The sequence below is a fragment of the Drosophila suzukii genome, chromosome 2R (genome assembly GCF_043229965.1).
Source record: "Drosophila suzukii chromosome 2R, CBGP_Dsuzu_IsoJpt1.0, whole genome shotgun sequence".
NCBI lineage: Eukaryota > Metazoa > Arthropoda > Insecta > Diptera > Drosophilidae > Drosophila > Drosophila suzukii.
Window position 1 is genome coordinate 2,896,989 of NC_092081.1, and position 21,462 is coordinate 2,918,450.

Sequence of the window (21,462 nt, forward strand, 5' to 3'; positions counted from 1 at the left end):
TTGCATTATAGGCCGTGCAGCCGCTGCGGACATATATTTCCCTCGTGTATTTGCCCAACTTACTTATCGCGGTGGCCAACTTGCCCCACCCGCTGGCTTTTTAAATAGGCAAATATTTGGGCAGCCGGCTGGATTGTCTTTGTCCGTGTGCCATGTGCCTGCTATCTGTGTCTGTTCTAGACCCTGCGGCGGAATTAAGAATTTAATTAAAATAGAGCACGACTGGGCGGGGCAGTTGGGATTAATTTGTTGTTGAAAACGGGGGTGACAATCTATAACATGGAAATTAATTTGGCCGTGCAAAAAACCATGAAAATGTTACCAGTTTAATTCAGCGGGAATTCGATTACCCAAGGGAATTCCCCTTTAGATTTGTTTTAGATTTCATTGGATCATTGTGTAGATAAGACAATCAAAAAGACCGCTATGTACATTTGTTTTTTACAAACACACTTAAAAATATAGACAAGGTTTTAAAAATTATATGCAAAGATTGTGATTGATATCGGTTTTGTGGAGGGGGGTTTATTAAAACTCTTCAAATACATGGAACTCGCTCTTTATATATTACTATATAAGTATAGATCTTGACTCTCTTTTAATGTTTTAATTATTAGATATTTAATAGATAAACTACTGGGTTTATATGATATATGATTGTGTTAAACTAGAATCCAGTAATTGAGTGGTCTGATAGCGTTGTGCTGGCTTGTTAGCGTTATCGATGGTCCTTTTGCCTATACTTATGCCGTGGCATAATGAATATAATGAGCCGCGCTCAGCTGGCTGCAAATTAATTTAAATCATCAAGCCGGTGCGCAAGAATATTAAATTTACAAGTTTTTTATTTTTCCCTGCTCTGCGAGTACATGGACCACCTACCCCTGCCCGAACCCCGCCCCTGTTCCCCCCACGGGGGCCCAACCCCGGTTCGCCGGCAGTGCAATTCATAGCCAGCGAGGCACACAGCCCCGCAATCTTGATGGGCAACACTTGAGTGCAGCAACTACAACTACTACACAACTATGCTCGTGTACGGCGGACGAACGAGGCATATTGCCATAAAATTAACGGATGCTGGGTGGATGAGGCAGTGGTCCAGGGGCCGGGGCGGGGCAGGGTTGAGGGGCAGCCGAGCTGCAGAAAATATTAACACGATATTTTCCAGCGTTGGAGGCTGCTGATGCACTGATAAAAAAGATCACCACTCCAAGTTAACTTCTAAATTTTACAAAAATTGCTTTTCTTTTTGTTTTTTTTTCAATATATTTTAACTTAGAAGTTTGCTTACTGTTTACTATTTACTATTACTATTACTATTTACTATTAAAATATTTACGATCACGAAATGTGTTTATGTTGTTATTACAATAGTAAATAGTTGATTAAACATCACAATATAGTTATACTAACTTACAATCTTCCACACAGAAGTATGAAACAATAACTTTACAAATATTCTCCAATGTGTTGTTAATAATTCCCAATGGGCTTAGCGTCTCGTACACCTAGACTCCCAACCCAAACTCTGAAAAGTTAAGACTGTACATAAAACATATATTCTCTAAAGTCTTCAACATACTTCCTCACTAGCTGAAAGTCTCTTCTTAAAAGTGCAATTTGAAAATACATTTTTCATTTTGCTTATGAATTACCATGATACATTCAAGTATTTATGAATTTATCAAATATATATGTATATATATACTATAAAAAAACGCAGCTACTTTTATTTATGGGATGAATAACTATAAAAATAGTTACTTAGCTTCAACCCATGGATTGAATCCATTCCGTCATTATAGTTACACAACTATTTTTTTTAGTATCCCTTACGCTTACATAACTATTTGTTGGGTAAAATTGACAATTCGATGGTTGGGGACCGTTTTACTATTAAATTGGTCAATTTTACCAATTGATTTGTTGTGTTTTTATATGGTCTTACTGTCAGCAGATAAGTTTAATCAAACTTGTTCCCATATTGTAACGGAACAGATTGGATATGGAACTTTAAACGTCTTTAATATCAAAGAATGGAACACGTTTAGAAAATAACTAAGCGCTCTTAGTATACTGAATTCTTGAAAATGCAGTCTTTATTTAACATAAGCATGAAGCCTTAATTATGTGGTTGAAGTAGATCGGAACGTCCATTATCCTTATATTGCGATGTTAGTAATGTTAGGTGTCCCATTTCGTATCTAGACACATAAGGAGTAACCCTTCTCAGCCTCAGATTAAAGCCTTAATTAGAGTTGCGGCCCAAAGTGGGTCACACACTAATTTTTGTCAGTGTGCTGATGCTGCTGTTGGGGCTGGTGCTTCTGCTGATTTTGCTGCCGCTGCTGCTGCTGTTCCTCTGACCAACCCACATCGTTATCATAATATGAATGGTGGTGGCCCCGGTCGTGCCATCGCTGGCCGTGTGGGCGGGGCAGGGGCAGGGGCGCTGAGCTGGGGGGGAGGGCGAGGCGGAGGGGGCGGGCCGCCTCCATTTTCTACCTTCCACCTCGGCTTGATTATGAGTGAGTGCGCCAGCCATGAGAACAGAACCGAACCGAACAGAACAGAAACATTGAGCATGGTCATGTGCTTGTCAGGCCCATTCCCCTCCAGCTTTCCGCCCGCTGGCATGTGGGTACAGTGTTTCCTCGACGGCCCAACCCCCGGCAGGCAGCCAACCAGCCAACCAACCAGCAACCCTGTACATCCTGCCATTGCTGATAATGATGCAGCACTTTATTCGCTGACTAGGCTTGTATCCTCCGAATGCAGGAGCTGCGCTGCATTTCGCCTAGCCATCGTTGTCACGTATTTGGCACAAGTATTTAATTAGGAAGTGCTTACGAGTAAGCGCTTTAAGTAAGCACTCGTACAATGATTTTTTCAACGTTTAAATCCGTAAAAAATATAAATTGGTACACGAATATTAGAGGGAAAGAGTGCAGGCTGGGGAAAATCTGAAAGTTTTAATTAAACTGTGCAGAGGCAAGCCGTTCTGGGAAATGATGAGATACTTAAAACTTTTGACCAGACTTTTATGAAAGCTTGTTGGCCAATAAATTTAATTTAAAACTCCTTTCGTGTGGGAAAAACTTTATGTTTAAATAAGGTCAAGCTAATGTTTTAGTTATATAAAATATTTTCAGAATTCGTAATACTGTGCAAACTTTAATGTATTTTGTTAAAGCAGTTGCAAGTACTAGTTAACATTGGCTAAATGGTTTCCCATATTTTTAGAAGATATTTTTATCCAACTCACGAAAGGTAATTGGCGCAGTTGATCGATCCCCAGCCCTAACAAGCCATAACAATTCTTAGATATGCCAAGAAGCACTCAGTGCCCCTTGTCGAAATTGAAGTTTGTCTTCCTTGACTTGAAATTGATGCAAATTTGAATGGCCCAAAGGCTGACGGGTGGTTAGGAACCCAGCGCAAGGCAGCAGCAACTGACCTCTCCACACCTCAAATAAACTGCAGCCCCAGACCGAAGTTAACGACGACGATTTGCTTTTGGGCCACTGTCATTTCCAGAACCGAATCTCCTCAAAGAGCTCTTGGCCCTCTCGAGTCTTTGGCCCCTTTGCCCTCGGGCGACTAACCAATGAGCTGAGGAAATATTCCTTAAAAAAAGCAAAGACTCCTCCGCCTCCGATTTGGCTGATAGATGTACCTTGTTCTGACTCCCACTCCCACTCCTCGGACCCCCTGCAACTGCATCCCAGCATCTCTGTGGCCCAGGGTTTGCTGCATGTCTGCGCCTTTTCCATGTTGTGTCGTCTTCTGCTGGTGTGTTTTTTCCGTTCTCCGTTTTCTGTTGGGGGCACAGCACGTTTTCCGTTTGGAAAAGATAACAAACCCAATCGTTTGTGCAACATTTTCAACAGTTTTGGCACGATTCCTACCACAACGCTTCTGCTTTGCCTCGCCTCTCTTTCCTTTGTCAGCTAGCTATCTCTTTCAGCATGGCACCAATTTGAGGAATGCTTTTTGTTGCTGTAGCTCTGTAGCTGTACACAGAGAGAATCGGGCTGTTATAATGATAACTATTTGTTTTAAGGGCTTTTAGAGTTTGCATAATAATATAAAAACGTTTTTAACCTAGACATTGTAAGGAAATGTTGATTTTAAAACCTAAAACCAGCCTTAACATGTTTATAAATATAACTAATAGGACTATTGAACTGGAAATAAAAAGGTATAATAGCTTGGTTTTAAATCCCTATACGTTTGGTAGCTGATTTCAATATTTTTAAAATGGTATTAGGTAGTATTTGTAATCGGTGGTACATGAGATCTCTAAAACTGTGTCAATTTAATATCATATTACCAAAATCTATTGATCAATTGTTTTGCACCATTTTCAGATGAATGTACGATTAGAGGAAGTTTTTTTATAGCCTTATCTCGTAAAAATACCAGTTTATTCGCCGTGTAGCTCTGCCTGACCAGCTTCTTCTTTTGGCTGCTCCCCCGAAGCGCGAACGAGTTGAGTTTTGGCAAGTCTTTCCCTCCGAACGTGCAAATTGCATGCTGTGCGAGTTAATGGCGTTTCGCAGGGGATTTGGTTGGGGGCGGGGAAATGGGTGTTGATGCTAACGAGTTGAGAGAAAATAAAGTTCATGACTTCATTTTTTGCTCAGTATTTTATTTGGACGGGCACGTCTTTGGGCTCCGTTCGTGATGGTTAGCATCGCACACACACTCACTCGTCCCGCAGAAGAAAATCGGGCTTGGGGTTGAACAGCCATATCCATCTGCATAATATTTAAATGCTCCATTCCATCTTCCATCAAGCAAATGGAAAGATCGTCGCATCCGTCCACCGCCCCATTGTAATATAATGTTGAGGATTTTAAATAAAACATGAGGCCTGGCAGCAGCGGCAAAACAATGGCCGAGCGAAATGCTCTCGGCCCCTTTTTGGGCACAATTGCAATTTCCACTTTTGGCTTCGACTGGCGGCTGTGGCCACAGCAGTTGCTGAAGCTATGGCTATATAACTCCGGTCCACAGCTGCATCCGCGGAGTGTTCTACTATACACTGCGTTTTGTTTTGGCCTCGTCGAGTGGAGTTGATGATGTTTGCCCGATAAGTGGGCCCAGGACTGGAGGAGCATCGCGCTGTGGGCAATTTTCAACGAGCTGGGATGGGCCGATGATCTGAGCCGCAGATTCATCCTTCGGCCTGTGCTTATGATGGGCTGTCTTTCCGGGTCTGCGGATTTTGTTTTCGGCATAAATTTTAATGCAATCATGAGGCTGGCAGGCAGGCGGGCCAAACTTAGGCCGCTGGGTTCGTTTATAATTTTACAACACTCTTATGATTTCATGTAATTTTTGGCATTGTTTCGGGGTAGGAAAGCACGAGAAAAGCTAAAGTTTAGGGCCCCTCGACCATTATAACATATCTGGAAAATTCTGGGTTTCTATCCTGCTGGGTTAAAAAAGGGTTTATCCATGATTCGGAATAAACAGCAGTTTGATTCAGAATTATAAGGAACTAAAGTACAATGTTATAGAGCACACAAATTTGATAATTCTACTGCATTAGTTAATTTGCTTAAAAAGTCATTTATTTAAATAAAATGAAGATAAAAGTAAAGCAAATGGTTAAAAATTCAGAAATTTAAATTGACTTAGCAATATGTAAATCACTTTATGCAAGCAAATGTTTTAAATTAAAGCTTACATTATTTTAGAAAAGGTTTAAAATACGTTTTATTAAATTTGAAGAGACCTTAAAATTCTTCTCCAGGTTTAATTTACTTCTTATTTATATATTTACTTCAAGAATTTTAGATATATTGAGAGCAATGTGCAAAACTCACTTTACAACTACATGACAACATAAAAATGAGGCTCAAAGTTCTTGAGATAAAGCTTCTTATTCCCAGATTTCCGTCGCTTTAAAGATGTTTTGACCAAGTGGTGGCTGGCAGCTTGTTAACTGCCTCGACGAACTCTGATGAGGATGTGGATCCGGATGCAGCCAGTCATGTTTATGTTTAACTTTTTAAATGTTAATGCTGCGAGCCGAGTTTCAATGCATTTTAAGTTGATGCCGCCGGTTGGGTCGTCCAGTTGTCCAGCTGTCCGGTTCGCTTCAGTGGACTTGCCATCAAAATTCGCCATGCTGCTGGCTACTCACAATTTTCCATGCACATTATCGGGCCAGGACAAGCTGATTTCCATTTTGGTGTGTTTTTTGCGCCACCACAGATTATTTAGCATTTTTCCCGCATCCGTCGCCGGCTCATACGATTTGTGGTTTGTTGATTTTTCTCATTCAACGCTCCATCGCTTTCCACCCAACTTCCCCTCGTTCGGCAACATAATCATTACGGTCGCGCTGCCATCGTCCAAGTTCCAGTCTTTTAGTTGGCAATTGGCGTTGCCGGGCCATCACAGCGTATTTATTTTAAGGTTAATGGCCAGTTGTCATATCGGGTGAGCGGACGGGCACCACGCGGTCCCATGCCCCATGCCTCATCCTCATACCTCATACCTCATCCCTCAACCTCATCATCCTCCCCAGACCTCAGACCCCTTCTCAGAGTCCGAATCGCCCTCCCCCTTTTTCCGCAGCACGCGGCGATTACATTTTAAGTAGGTGTGTGAACATTTTCGTGTCAGTGCTTTTGGTTTTAATTTAAAGCTGTCAGGGATGCTGGAACAAGATTAACCAGAGTTGCACGCTTTTTAGACAACCTTTTAACCACTTTTCGGAGGGCTCATGATAGTTTTATTCAGAGTTGTCAGGGAAATCTATTGTGGTTGTGCCCAGGGCTATTCCAAAAAGCCCTTTTAATTGAAAACGAAATCAAAATAAGAAATGTCGCGAATAAATATAATACTCAGAGGCTACTAGAGCAGTAAGAACTAAATTTAATATTAATCCCTTAGGTCTCTGCATTTATAAAGGGCTCTGTGAACTAAGATTGCTCCTATTTTCGTTCGGGCTTAAATTTATGTAGCCCCACATAAACTTAAAGTAAAATCAGTTCCATCTGCATGTTGTGTCCAAGCAGGAAAGTAAAAACCCGATTGAAAACCAGCAGCAGCCCAAAAAGGTAGAGCAATTTCGGACAAGGTCTCAGGTTGCAGAAATTGAAGAGGAGTCCCTCCTCGTCCTTGATAACCATTAACAATTTGGCAAACTGGATAACTGGAGAACAAAAAGGAGAATGAATGGAGGAAGAACCAGAACTTCATCATCGTCTGCACAGGGAGCTTCATCATCAAGGTGATCATCGGGACCATGGTTATTATTATCGTACGCAGGCAACCAAGCATATGTGTTAACTTGAAGTTAAGTGGATTCGCTGGAGGATTCTCCGCTCCTCTAGAACATCTTGCATCCATTCGCTTCCCTCTTCGTGTTGATAATTTAAATGAGTGAACTCCTGGGTCTTGCTGGCTGGCCTGCTGGCTGGCTTGGATCTGGATCCCGACGTTCAGCTGGGACCCGGTCTCCTCCGGTATCTGCGCATTTTTATCTCTACCTTTTTCGTGTGCTTGTTGTTCCCATGTTTCCTTCGTGTTGTATGTAAAATGCACAGAACACGGCGGAGCAGAAGTTCGAGGAGGCGAAGGAGAAGGAGGCCAAAGTTTGCCCGCAACACATCTTAAATTTTCACAAAATTGCTTTCTTTCGTTGGCTTTGTTCGGTTTTGGTTGGCTTTTTTGTGTGTTCGAGGAGTTTTGCTTGAATAACTTTGGCTGGCTTTCGTGGCAGGTGCTCCTCCTCCTCCTCCTCCTTTTCTTTTCCCATTCGAGTTCCTCCTGTTGCTCAGTTTGTTGGCCATTAGGGCGGAACTGGCATGTCAACGCCTGATTGACGAAACAATGAATAAGTTGTGAATATTATGCAGCTGGCTCTGAGATTGAGGATGTGGAAAAAGCCAGCAGACTGTGATGCAAATGATGGGCTAGAGCCTTGTAATTATAAACTGAAATAAAGGCCAACTTCCCAGGAACAGATTGAAAAAATCTAAAATCGCGGGACTTTTTAAAACAAGAAATTTCTTAGCATATAAACTTTTGAAATCAATAATTCTTACAATTTATAATGGATACTATATTATAAAACAAAAAGTAAACATAAATAATGTGGCATCGTATAATATATTTACCATATTGATTTTTGATGCCATGTCCTTTATTCAGATACCATGTTCTTTATACCACCTACATTGAGTGATGTGTGTTAAAATGCTAAAATCAACCAAACGTGACCTCGACCAATCAATTGCTTACTTTTCTTAAAAGTAATGTATCATCCTAACCTAAAGTTACATTTAGCATACTCTGCAAGAAAAGATTCCACCTATAGAGGCTTGACTGTGGTCTCAAAACAGAGGCAGGGCGAACCTAATGGAAAAGTTTCAGGAGCCCAGAGCCGGCCCAGCTCCCTTTTCGCTGCCACACTTGTTAACGCCTTTGGACTCGGATAGCTGCCGTCTCCATTTACTGGCTGGAATTGCATTTGCTGCCAACGAAGTTTCGAAGTCCCAGCTCGTTGGCATGGTCGTCTGGTCTGGTCCGGTCTGCTCTCGCCTGGTCTTCTTGGCCCGGCCTCAACTCTTTGCCCTCGTCTCCTCTCCGACTTTACGTTTTGTCCCGCAATTTGCCATGGACATCGCTGCAGCTTGTCGTCTGTCGTCTGCGGCTTGAAGGTGCGAGTAATTGATAAAAAGCATGTTACATATATAATTTATTGAGCATTCAGCCGGCACTCCAGCATGATGCATGTTGAGATGTGGCGGACGCCTAATGGACGACAGTTGATAACAGCCTCGTTTATGCACGTACAGTTCCTCATCTGGGGCTCTTGAAACTCTGGCTTCGCTACCTCAAGTAGCTGCTCTTCAGGAGCCCGGATTCCGGATGCTGACGATGCCACTGCACTTGTGGTTTCTTCAACGGAGGCAGCTCATCTCGGGAGCTGTATCCCCCAACTCCGTGGTATACTTATTTATTTATTTATGTTCAATTTGATTATGAATGCCATGCAGGAGTTCTGAATTTCCCAGTCGGGCTGGGGATAAAAGGGGTCATGACAAAAGCAGGGCACATTGCTCCTTTCAATGCTATTTTAGTGCAGTTTTTTCTGCCTTCTGCTTTTGCACATTTAATTAAAAATTATTCATGAGCGAAATTAATTATGGAGCGTGGCAGTGAGACCCTACAGCGCAGTGCAAGAAATTGGGGATGCTACGTGCGTAAGAAAATTGATGGGTTTTACTTAGTCCTGTCATAAACTTCAAAAACAGACCCATAGTATTCAATGTACAGTTTTAAAGACAGTTGTGTGTCTTGATTTTATATCGCTTTATAAAAACTTTTTTGGTATATTAACAGTATATTAGAAGCTACTTTCTATCTCTGTAGAAGTTAGGAACCGTCACTTGTAGATGCTACAACGATTTTAATGTTAAGTATGAAAGAGAACTGAAAAAAGGATCTCCACGTAGTACTGAGATCCTTAAATCTTTCGTTGAAAAGTACAGAGTTGTTGGGAAGAAATGCTATAGGCAAATCATTAGTAATTCCCCCAGTGTATCCTCACGGTTCTCGGTGCACTCTGTCCCTAACCAACAAGTACAACAACGAGCCCATGCAAAATGCGAGCAGCAAAAACTACAACGATGGAGCGGTGGTGTGAGCAGCATATCGTACGGATGGTTGACTAGATTCCAGCCTGCCTTCCTGGCAGCCAACTGGTGAACTGTTCTGCTATTCTGCAGGACGCCTATTTAGCCGGGCCAGGCTCTTCAACACATTTAAATAGCTGCAACTTCCGTTGCAACTAGTGCGTCGAGGGGCGAGTCATCAGTTGCCACCCCGTTCTGCGGCAGGACTCGAGTGTTGCCAGTGCCGGGATGCGGATGGAGTGGCAGCATCCTGCTCCGGCCCGTGCTCCTGCCCCTGCCAGTGCTCACTTAAAGTTTGCTGCACCGCCCCCTTGAAACTGCCCACTATCCACCGGATCCGTGGAGTTCCCCGAGATCCCGCCCGCTCCAGTTGGCTAACAATAACAGCACTTGCACTCATTTAGCATTTAAGTGCAGTTGTTGCTGCCTTCTGCCTACTCCTGCTCCCGGTGGTGGAGCGCCCTCACCTGGACCACGGGGTCTTCATGTGCCGTGGCGTTCAAATCGTCTACTCGGTCATCCGAATTATGCCATTTTGCCACAGGCCACGAACCACAACCACAACCAGAACCAGCTGGCCACCCAACCAACCCAGTGCCAATCTTGAAGCCGCATCATTCACATGCGCATCCGTTGCCCATTTCTATACCCTCAGCAGCTGCTCCTGGCTTTCCGTCTCCGTCTGCCACTCCTGCTCCCACTGGAGCCTCTTGTCCCGACCCGACCCCAGTTGTATACATTAATAATTAAAATATTTTCCCAAGTTTGAATGAAGTGCAGGCAGGAGGAATCAACGGGTTACGCCACGGTTCCATCTCTGGCTTCGTCTGCATTTCAATTTCGGTCGAGTGTGTGTGACTGCACGGGGCGAAAAAGTTCTTTCGAATTTGAACCAGGAATCGAAGTGGCATCACAGAAATAAATCCATAGGAATCTGAGAAAATGTCTGCACAATCATCCCCAAAGCTCTGCAGATTGTGGAATTTCCTGATAAAAAGATAAGCTTAAGGAAGCTTTCTTGCTCGCATAGGAATCTTAAGGAAAGATTACAAAACCAGGATTAGGACTATTTCCTGTGGGAAACCTTTTTCCAGTTTGATTTTTTATATTTCTTTTGGTGTAGAGGAAAACGAGATGGTTGTTTGGGGGACTGCTCCTCGTGGCTCCGGTACTCGACTTGATGAGCATGTCTGCTGATGTTGTTTTTGTTGCTGCTGATGATGTTTTTGTTTTTGTTGGTAATGATGTTGATTTCTTAACGCTTCACTGCCGTCTGCGGAGGAGCATAAAAAATGTGAATAATATACAAGGATTTGCAGTTAAGTGCTGGTCCCCCAAACAGCAACGTCATCTAGCCGTATTCCCATTGTCAGCATCCAGAGATTACGGTGCACAATACTTCCGAACATAATGTGATATAGGATTCCAGCATTAGCACTATTATCGAACGATCCAGAACAGCTAGGCAAACATTTGCCCGCGCGCATATGCTTATAGAGGGGTCCCTACTCCCATCCCCATGTATGAAAATATTGTTGAATTTGCACACTTGGCACATAAATCCTGTTGCTGCACCTGGGGCCAACTACCAAGTGATGGGGCTGTACAAAAAAGTAAAAAAGGGGCGGGATGCGGAAAAGTGGGCGTGTGCACGCTTGATGGCGTATGAGCAGGCAACCAAGCAAGCAACCAACCCACTTTGCAAAATGTCACCATTTTTGTTTTGGGTCCCCGTTTCCCCCGAAAGCCCACGGTGCTTGATGGATTACTCGAGAGCCTGCTGCTCCTCCGCCTGGTTGCATAAATATTGCAAATGCCTGACGCGCTGACAAGTCGGGTGATGGGGATTCGGTGGCTGGGGGACCGGGGGATGAGGATTGCAGCCCGCGCAGCTCCTGTTGCCTTGTGGGTCAACATTTTGCAACTGAAAGTGGATCTCTCTTCAAAATAGTCTAGTAGAAATGCTTGAATTCCGTAAATAATAAAAGACGGAGCAGGGTATATTTCAGCAAATATGCTTACAAATTGCTTACGCAAGTTTGAAAATGTAGCTGTTTTAGGTGGACTAATTTGTAATTTAACTGGGAACTTGAAAAAGTGACCTTAAGTTGTCAGCAGCTTCTAGGTAAGTCATGGATAACATGTAAAAGGGATTTGTTAAGAAATTTTATTAAGTTTCGTTCCCTTATTTTAAAGAAATTAGTTACAAAATGCTGTGAAAGGGTTTTAAATACTTGTTTAGCGCACCCAGGTCCATTTATCGAATTAAAATGAATATGTTTGATCGAGTTCTGCAGCCTCTTAGCAGTTATTATAGCTTTCAGGGTATTTTCAGTGGCTGTGCAGTAGACAACCAGCTGAAATTTGTTCCACCTGGTGCGCCTCCATGCGCTTATTCATACGCAATTAGATCAGCGCAGCAGCGAACAGCAGCTTGCAGCTTGGAGCTCGCAGCTTGGAGCTCGCAGCTTGGAGTAGAGCAGCCCCAACTCGGGGGCCAACCACCCACCCACATATGTGCCCATGCCCAGGCATGCACATATATAAATGGTAAACAAAGACCTGCCTGGGCGTAGTTGCGATTGCATTTACCATTTTCCACGGCAACAATTCCGGCTCTGCCATATTGTTAACCACTCGAGCCGGCGAACCCTGTTGCTTATTTAATACTTGATGGCTTCTGCACCCAGCGGCTTTTCGAATATTGCATTTGTTAATTAGAAGTGGCCCACCCCTCTTACTTGTTCCCATAGCACTACTTTAAGCTACAAATTTATTGATTTAGATACACATACGTAAGATTCCCTGACTAATCCCTTTTAAATTCCATTTACTTGCAGTTCACATGCCCAGCTCCTCATCTCTGATAGCCAGCCCGCCCGCCAGTGCGTTTGTCAACACGCCGGCCACCCTGCTCTTCACCACCCGCCACGACATCCAGGTGGCGAACATCACGAGGCCCACGGGCGGACCTCAGATCGATGTGATCGTGAGGGATCTGGCCGAGGCGATGGCCATTGACTTCTACTACGCGAAGAAACTGGTCTGCTGGACGGATTCCGGCCGGGAGATTATCGAGTGCGCCCACACCAACTCCTCCGCACTGCAGCCGCTCTTGCGGGCGCCGAAGCAAACTGTGATATCCACGGGACTGGACAAGCCCGAGGGTCTGGCCATCGACTGGTACACGGACAAGATCTACTGGACGGACGGCGAGAAGAACCGGATCGAGGTGGCCACGCTGGATGGTCGCTACCAGAAGGTGCTCTTCTGGACGGATCTGGACCAGCCGCGAGCGGTGGCCGTGGTTCCCGCACGCAAACTGCTCATCTGGACGGATTGGGGAGAGTATCCCAAGATCGAGCGCGCCAGCATGGATGGCGACCCACTGTCTCGCATGACATTGGTCAAGGAGCATGTGTTCTGGCCCAACGGACTGGCCGTAGACTTGAAGAACGAGCTCATCTACTGGACGGATGGCAAGCACCATTTCATCGATGTGATGAGATTGGACGGGAGCAGTCGGCGGACGATAGTTAACAACCTGAAGTACCCCTTTAGTTTGACCTTCTACGACGATCGTTTGTACTGGACGGACTGGCAGAGGGGATCGCTGAATGCCCTTGACCTGCAAACCCGTGAGCTGAAGGAGCTGATTGACACGCCCAAGGCACCGAACTCAGTAAGAGCATGGGACCCCTCCCTGCAGCCATATGAGGACAACCCTTGTGCTCACAGCAATGGGAACTGCTCACATCTTTGCCTGCTGGCTACAAACTCACAGGGTTACAGTTGCGCCTGTCCCACTGGGGTGAAATTGATATCACCAAATACCTGTGCCAATGGATCTCAGGAAATGATGTTCATTGTGCAGAGAACGCAGATTAGTAAGATATCCCTCGACTCGCCGGACTACACCATATTCCCGCTGCCTTTGGGGAAGGTGAAATACGCAATAGCCATAGATTACGACCCGGTGGAGGAGCACATCTATTGGTCCGACGTGGAGACGTATACGATCAAAAGAGCTCATGCCGATGGCACTGGGGTCACCGACTTTGTGACCTCCGAAGTGCGTCATCCCGACGGCTTGGCGCTCGATTGGCTGGCCCGCAACCTGTATTGGACGGACACGGTCACAGATCGGATTGAGGTCTGTCGTCTGGATGGCACGGCAAGGAAAGTGCTGATCTATGAGCATCTGGAGGAGCCGCGAGCCATTGCAGTGGCCCCCTCGCTGGGCTGGATGTTCTGGAGCGACTGGAACGAGCGCAAGCCCAAGGTGGAGCGGGCATCTCTGGATGGATCCGAGCGTGTGGTCCTGGTCTCTGAGAATCTGGGCTGGCCCAACGGCATTGCTTTGGACATCGAGGCCAAGGCGATCTACTGGTGCGATGGCAAGACGGACAAAATCGAGGTGGCCAACATGGATGGCTCTGGCCGCCGAGTGGTCATCAGTGATAATCTGAAGCATCTGTTTGGCCTGAGCATCCTGGACGACTACTTGTATTGGACAGACTGGCAGCGCCGCTCGATTGACCGGGCCCACAAGATCACGGGCAACAATCGGATAGTGGTGGTCGATCAGTACCCGGACCTAATGGGTCTTAAGGTCACTCGTTTGAGGGAGGTGAGGGGACAGAACGCTTGTGCGGTGCGGAACGGAGGCTGCTCGCATCTCTGCCTGAATCGTCCCAGGGATTATGTCTGTCGATGTGCCATCGACTACGAGTTGGCCAATGATAAACGCACCTGCGTTGTGCCAGCTGCTTTTCTTCTGTTTTCCCGCCAAGAGCACATTGGCCGGATTTCCATCGAGTACAACGAGGGTAACCACAACGACGAGAGAATACCCTTCAAGGATGTGCGGGATGCCCATGCCCTGGACGTTTCTGTTGCCGAGCGGAGGATCTACTGGACGGATCAGAAGAGCAAGTGCATCTTTCGGGCGTTTTTGAATGGCTCGTATGTGCAGCGCATTGTGGACTCTGGTCTAATAGGACCCGATGGCATTGCCGTCGATTGGTTAGCCAATAACATCTACTGGTCGGATGCCGAGGCGCGTCGCATCGAGGTGGCTCGCTTGGATGGCAGCAGCCGGAGGGTGCTCCTCTGGAAGGGAGTGGAGGAGCCACGATCGCTGGTGCTTGAGCCAAGACGAGGTTACATGTACTGGACGGAATCGCCGACGGACTCGATCCGACGAGCGGCAATGGATGGATCCGACTTGCAGACAATCGTAGCAGGCGCGAATCATGCCGCTGGACTAACCTTTGATCAGGAGACGAGGCGTCTGTACTGGGCCACCCAATCACGACCAGCTAAAATCGAAAGCGCCGACTGGGATGGCAAGAAACGTCAGATTCTGGTTGGTAGCGACATGGATGAGCCATATGCGGTGTCCCTGTACCAGGATTACGTGTACTGGAGCGACTGGAACACCGGCGACATTGAGCGAGTGCACAAGACAACGGGTCAGAATCGCAGTCTGGTGCACTCGGGCATGACGTACATCACCTCACTACTGGTGTTCAACGACAAGCGACAGACCGGTGTTAATCCCTGCAAGGTGAACAATGGAGGTTGTTCACATCTCTGTTTGGCCCAACCGGGAAGACGGGGAATGACCTGTGCCTGCCCCACCCACTACCAGTTGGCCAAGGACGCCGTCTCCTGTATTCCACCCAAGAACTACATTATCTTCAGCCAGAGGAACAGCTTTGGAAGGTTGCTGCCGAACACCACAGATTGCCCGAATATTCCGCTGCCCGTGTCTGGCAAGAATATTCGCGCTGTGGACTATGATCCCATCACTCATCATATTTATTGGGTAAGCTTAAAGGTAACTTTGAGGCAGATGGAACATTTACTATTCCTTTACAAAATTTCAGATTGAGGGCAGAAGTCACAGCATTAAGCGATCTCTGGCAAACGGAACGAAGGTTAGTTTGCTGGCCAATTCCGGACAACCTTTTGACCTGGCGATCGATATCATTGGACGTCTGCTCTTCTGGACGTGCTCCCAATCCAACAGTATTAATGTCACAAGGTAAATATATGACTAAATTTCTTTTAAATTCATTTTCCCTAATGTTTTCATTCTTCAGCTTCCTCGGTGAATCAGTCGGCGTCATCGATACCGGGGATTCGGAAAAACCCCGGAATATTGCCGTGCATGCCATGAAGCGTCTACTCTTCTGGACAGATGTGGGCAGTCATCAGGCCATCATACGTGCTCGAGTCGACGGCAATGAACGCGTGGAGCTGGCCTACAAACTGGAGGGAGTCACTGCCTTGGCCTTGGATCAGCAGTCCGATATGATTTACTATGCTCACGGCAAGCGGATTGATGCCATCGATATCAATGGAAAGAACAAGTGAGTTTGGAGGACCATTGCTTCTTTTTCGTCCTTAACTTATATCGGTTATCTAATTCTATTTTACTCCAGAAAAACCCTGGTTTCTATGCACATCTCGCAAGTGATCAATATCGCCGCCTTGGGTGGATTTGTCTACTGGTTGGATGACAAAACTGGAGTGGAGCGCATAACTGTCACTGGCGAGAGACGATCTGCTGAACTGCAGCGCTTGCCGCAGATCACCGACATCCGTGCCGTTTGGACACCTGATCCGAAGGTGCTGCGCAACCACACCTGCCTGCACAGTCGCACCAAGTGCTCCCACATCTGCATCGCCAGCGGCGAGGGAATGGCTCGAACCCGCGACGTCTGCTCCTGCCCCAAGCATCTAATGCTGCTGGAGGACAAGGAGAACTGCGGCGCCTTTCCCGCCTGTGGCCCAGATCATTTCACGTGCGCGGCTCCCGTATCGGGAATTAGTGACGTGAACAAGGACTGCATACCCGCCTCCTGGCGTTGTGACGGCCAGAAGGACTGTCCGGACAAGTCGGACGAGGTGGGTTGTCCCACATGCCGTGCGGATCAGTTTAGCTGTCAGTCGGGCGAGTGCATCGACAAGTCGCTGGTGTGCGATGGCACTACCAACTGCGCTAATGGTCATGACGAAGCGGATTGTTGTAAGCGACCAGGGGAGTTTCAGTGTCCCATCAATAAGGTGAGTTAGCTTAATCACAAAGGGGCGAACTTGTATAACTCTGTAATAATTATTCTAGCTCTGCATATCGGCCGCCCTGCTCTGCGATGGCTGGGAGAATTGCGCCGACGGAGCCGATGAGTCTTCAGACATTTGCCTGCAGCGTCGCATGGCGCCCGCTACTGACAAACGTGCCTTTATGATTCTAATAGGAGCCACCATGATCACCATCTTCTCAATTGTCTACTTGCTGCAGTTCTGCCGCACGCGGATTGGCAAGAGTCGAACGGAGCCAAAGGACGATCAGGCCACGGATCCATTGTCACCCTCGACGCTAAGTAAATCTCAAAGGGTGTCTAAGATCGCCTCCGTCGCGGATGCCGTTCGGATGTCTACGCTTAACTCGCGCAACAGCATGAACTCCTACGACCGCAATCACATCACTGGTGCCTCGAGTTCAACGACGAATGGAAGTAGTATGGTGGCGTATCCCATAAATCCTCCACCCTCGCCGGCGACCAGGTCACGACGCCCATACAGGCACTACAAGATCATCAACCAGCCACCGCCGCCCACGCCCTGCTCCACAGACATTTGTGACGAGTCCGACTCAAATTATACTAGCAAATCGAACAGCAATAACAGTAACGGAGGGGCCACGAAGCATTCTTCCAGTTCCGCGGCCGCTTGCCTACAATACGGGTACGACAGTGAGCCGTATCCGCCGCCGCCAACACCGCGCTCGCATTACCACAGCGATGTGCGCATTGTGCCGGAGTCCTCCTGCCCGCCATCGCCGTCATCAAGGAGCTCCACGTACTTTTCGCCGCTCCCGCCCCCGCCATCACCAGTACAGTCACCCAGTCGGGGTTTTACGTAACATTTTGAGATTTTCATGTAAAGCGAGAGAGGGAGAGCAACATATCACTTCTGTGCAGAGCTTTTCGTTTTATCACCTTTATTATTTTCACAGTTCTAAATTCTTCCACTGATTTGTAAATATGTATGTGTTTAATTGGTCATTTAAGGCTTTAACTAATTTTAATCATAGCTTAGAGAGAGCGTCCATGCCTGGAGGACTTATTCGATCTCGTTAAGTTTCATTTTGCCAGATAGCCCGAAATATATTGCAGTACAATGCATTGCAACCATGCGCCACAATAGACTGCAAATTTTTGTAAGCGAAATGCAATTAATAGCAATTACCTTAGCTCTAAATGATGTAATATTGAATAAGTGAGTCTTTTGAAATTCCGTGTGCCAAATTTTCCGAAACCTGACAGAAAATTCACAATTGATTTACACCTAGCTACGCAATTTTGATTTAAATGCATTTAACACCTAGACTTAGTTTAATATTTAGTTCTAAAGTGTAAATAGATAATTCTATTATGAAAGCAATATTGACGAATGTGCGACTAATTCAACTGTCTTCTTAATTGTTATAAACACCAAAAAGTGCCTCAGTAATACGTGTGTTTTTTGTTTAATCTTAAATTCTCCTATATCATTTATTTTTATTTATAGATAATACAAATGAATAGTTAGTTATTCATACAAAGTAGGTTTTTGCAATAAACAATTGAAGTAAATTCATATTTATAGTTAATTTTAGAAAACTTAATATGTAACAAACAATATTTTTAAATGTAAAATGCAGTATTTTTAACAAAATTAAATATCGACTTTTATTTTTGAAGCTCTTATTCCAGCTGACATTCCTAGATGGCGCCACAGAAATGGTATGTAGATGGGAAGATTATTTTAGGTAAAGTAAATTACATGTATTATACAGGCAATATTCAACGTTATAGGAAGTATCTACGTATTAGTTTAATTCGGGTTAACTACAAAACCTTTCTGCTAAATTAAAAGAAACTCATTTACATAAATGGTAGTTTATTATAAAAATCACAACGGTAGAAATAAATACTATTCAACAAAATGGAATGTTGCTGGTAAACAAAATAACACAGTGCTGCGTATGTAATTGGTATGTACATGTACACGAACGTTATGAATTGACTACAGACTAGAATACAAATATGATTTATTGCACTGGGTACTTAAGTTGGTTTCATGCCGAACCAACTCATTTTCCAATTCAAAGTGTCATGCAGCAGCTTTTCCTCCTCGGATGTCAGTTGAAGTAAAGTTGATACGGCTCGGACAAGATGTCTTGCTTCCACCTAGGAGAGTTCGCATGAATTGTGGATAATTGAGCGGAAAATGGGTAAAGAACAAACCTCTCGGCTGGTCAAGAACTTCACAATAACATGTTTCAAATATTGAAAATTAACTTCGTCCATTATGACGCAATTGCCTTTCTCGCCCGATGAAAATGCCTCAAGTGATGAGCTAGAGATCCTGTGGCCAGGGATCGTTGTCGGATGAGATTCGGTATCCATAGAAATTTGCGCACTGCGAAAATCCTTTTGCACGGTTTTCTTGAGGTCGACCAATCGCTGATTTAATGTTTTTATTGTCTAGACCAAAAAGAGGTTCATTATAGTTAGCACTAACAGTATGTTAGCTTTCAAACTTACCTTATTTTTCTCGATTATTTCCAGCTGAACGCCCTCGAATTCTGTCAACTTTTGAGCATTATCCTGGGCTGTGCTGCTAACCTGTTGCAGAGTTTGACGGACTTCACATATATCTCTCTCCAGTTGGTTATTCCTATCCTGGAGATCGGTGGCTTCGCTACGCTCCAAGCGCAACTGCTGCCGTAAAATGTCTTCGCTCTGGGCGATTTCCGCATTGCGAAGAATTGCAGTCATTTTCTCCTCTCGTTCGATTTCCAGCTGCATTATAGTTTCGTCCAGCTGCTCCTGCTTTTCAGTCGCTTGGGTCCGTAGCTTTTGGGCCACCTGCTCGGCATTCGAGGCGTACTCGGTGAACCTGTCATCCGCCGCCGTGAGACGAGTCTTGAGATCTTTTACTTCTGTTTCCAGATTTTGCTGAGAACATTCAGTTTATTGGTTTATAAAATCTCCATCATGCGAAATAGGACATTGAAGGTAAACATTTATACGTGCATGATTCAAGGAAAAAGTTTACCAATCAGTTGCCAACGTTTAAAAATCAGTTTAATACAGAAAGGAAAACATTTACAATCGAAAACTACATAATAGGTGTGGTGGGAAATTCCAATCCCCAAAAAGTGGTGTTAAGTAACAGAGGAACTTAAAGGTTAAAGTTAGTACTGCGTTGTAGGGTTTGTTAGTGTTACAAGTCCCAATGGAAATCGTCAGCACCGGGTGGCATACTCACAGATTTGTTGCGCTCAAAGAGGATTTGCTGCTCGTTCTCCTCTCGGCACTCTTTTAGTGCCACACTCAGCTCATCGATTTCCTCCTCCAGCAGCTTGACCTGGTATTCAAGAGGATTAATGAAATTATTAGTACGTCATTGGCTAACCCTTACCTTTGCGTCCCGCTGCTTGACTTCATCTTTGGCCTTTTCTAGCTCGAATGAAACCTGCTTGCGGCTTTCGATTGCATCATCGCGGGATTTGAGGGCCTTTCGCTTTTCTGTAGTTTCTTCAGCCACTTGCTTTGATAAACGACTGACTTGGGTTTCCAGCGCCAGATTCTGGCCACTCCAGGACCCTTTGATGTCCGACAGCTGCAGATGAGCCTCTTCCAGGTGCTGCTCCAACAGCTTATGTTCCCGGATGAGAGCCTGCACCTGCTGCTCGGAATTCAGCTTGCCAAGCGATTCCAGTCGCGACTCCTCCACGATTTTCATGCGCTTTTTCAGGTGTCGATTCTCTTCCTGCACCGCAGCCAGTGTGGTGGTCAGAAGGTTTTTCTCCTGCTGTGAGGAATGCCGCAGCTGCTCCAGCTCGTCACGTAGATCCTCGGCCACCGATTCCATGGGACGCAGACGTTCCAGCTCCTCGCTTAGCGACTCGATTTGCTGGCTCTGCTGCCGCATGTGGCCCATCCGATCCACCGACTCCTGCTCCCGAAAGCTGAGCAGATTCTTCAGCTTGTCAATCTCGATCTGCTGCAAATTCTGGATCTTCTCCTGCTCCTCGCAGTAGATGTCCTTCTGCGTCTGGGCCACTCGCACGCTCTCCAGCAGGATCTCGTTGGTCTTGTCCACGCGGGTCTTCTCCTCCTGCAGCTGCTGCAATCCCTGCGTGACGGCGGACAGCTTCGTGGTGAGCTCGTTGCACTGGCTCCGCAGCTGGCACAGTTGCTCCGACTGCAAAGAGTACAGGTGTTTATCCGTTTACCTGTGTATACACAAATAGACTGTTTTTTCTTTACCTCATTGTAGAATCCGCCACCGCCCACATCATCAGCCGAGTTGGAATTAATGCTAACGCGGCGACTACGTAGCCGGTAGTTGTTGTTGTTGTTGCTGGGATAGCGCTGGTTGGCCGGGTGGACCACATCCTCGCCAGTTTCCTCTTTGATTTTGTTTTTCAGAGTGGCAAACATTTTTGCTGTTTTCGAGGGGGAGCTTTTCGTTGACTATTGTTTTAACTCGCTGTGTGTTGCCCCCGACTGAAGTTGGCCTGGTTTTGGTTGGGGCTGACGAAAACGTGCCCGCGGAGCGTTTATAGCATGGCGTTATATCTGTGGCCGCCGTGTTCTAGTTGCTTATCAGGCAAATGCTAATTTTCGTAAACCGTCGATGTTGTTTACCATCGATAAGAATCGACTTTCCAGAAATGGAAATCGACACAAGGCGTTGCCACCCCGCAACGGCACCTTTTTCCTTTCATGTGGCAAGGACA

The 21,462-nt window shown here is 45.7% G+C and overlaps 2 protein-coding genes across 3 annotated transcripts in view; one reads left to right on the forward strand and one right to left on the reverse strand.

Annotated features, from left to right (window-relative positions):
- Window positions 1-18,391, forward strand: part of arr (low-density lipoprotein receptor-related protein 6) — a 31,146-nt gene extending 12,755 nt beyond the window's left edge. The window contains exons 3-7 of the mRNA XM_017087648.4: window positions 12,500-15,489; window positions 15,551-15,708; window positions 15,767-16,036; window positions 16,109-16,733; window positions 16,792-18,391. Of these exons, the coding sequence (XP_016943137.3) occupies window positions 12,500-15,489; window positions 15,551-15,708; window positions 15,767-16,036; window positions 16,109-16,733; window positions 16,792-17,592 (4,844 nt within the window). The 3' untranslated portion in view covers window positions 17,593-18,391. The remainder of the gene's footprint in view (window positions 1-12,499; window positions 15,490-15,550; window positions 15,709-15,766; window positions 16,037-16,108; window positions 16,734-16,791) is intronic.
- Window positions 18,392-18,594: 203 nt separating this feature from the next.
- Window positions 18,595-21,396, reverse strand: Golgin97 (Golgin 97). 2 transcript variants are annotated; one of them, XM_017087657.4, is made up of 6 exons: window positions 20,990-21,395; window positions 20,139-20,924; window positions 19,986-20,084; window positions 19,259-19,672; window positions 18,959-19,198; window positions 18,595-18,901 (listed from the first exon to the last, which is right to left on the reverse strand). In XM_017087657.4, the coding sequence occupies exons 1-6, from the start codon at window positions 21,161-21,163 to the stop codon at window positions 18,779-18,781; spliced, it is 1,836 nt and encodes a 611-aa protein (XP_016943146.2). In that variant the 5' UTR covers window positions 21,164-21,395; the 3' UTR covers window positions 18,595-18,778. The 2 variants fall into 2 exon arrangements, with proteins under 2 accessions (XP_016943146.2, XP_036669954.1); XM_036814059.3 differs by lacking the exons at window positions 18,595-18,901; window positions 18,959-19,198; window positions 19,259-19,672 and adding an exon at window positions 19,681-19,704 and having other exon boundaries at window positions 20,990-21,396.
- Window positions 21,397-21,462: the final 66 nt, after the last annotated feature.

What these genes read in the sequence shown, in the direction of transcription:
- Golgin97 (XM_017087657.4), bottom strand. Translation starts at nt 21,163, where the DNA reads ATGTTTGCCACTCTGAAAAACAAAATCAAAGAGGAAACTGGCGAGGAT. An exon ending in AAATAATCGAGAAAAATAAG is followed by an intron (nt 19,199 to 19,258) that starts GTAAGTTTGAAA and finishes TTTTTGGTCTAG; the next exon opens with ACAATAAAAACATTAAATCA. An exon ending in AGTTCTTGACCAGCCGAGAG is followed by an intron (nt 18,902 to 18,958) that starts GTTTGTTCTTTA and finishes GAACTCTCCTAG; the next exon opens with GTGGAAGCAAGACATCTTGT.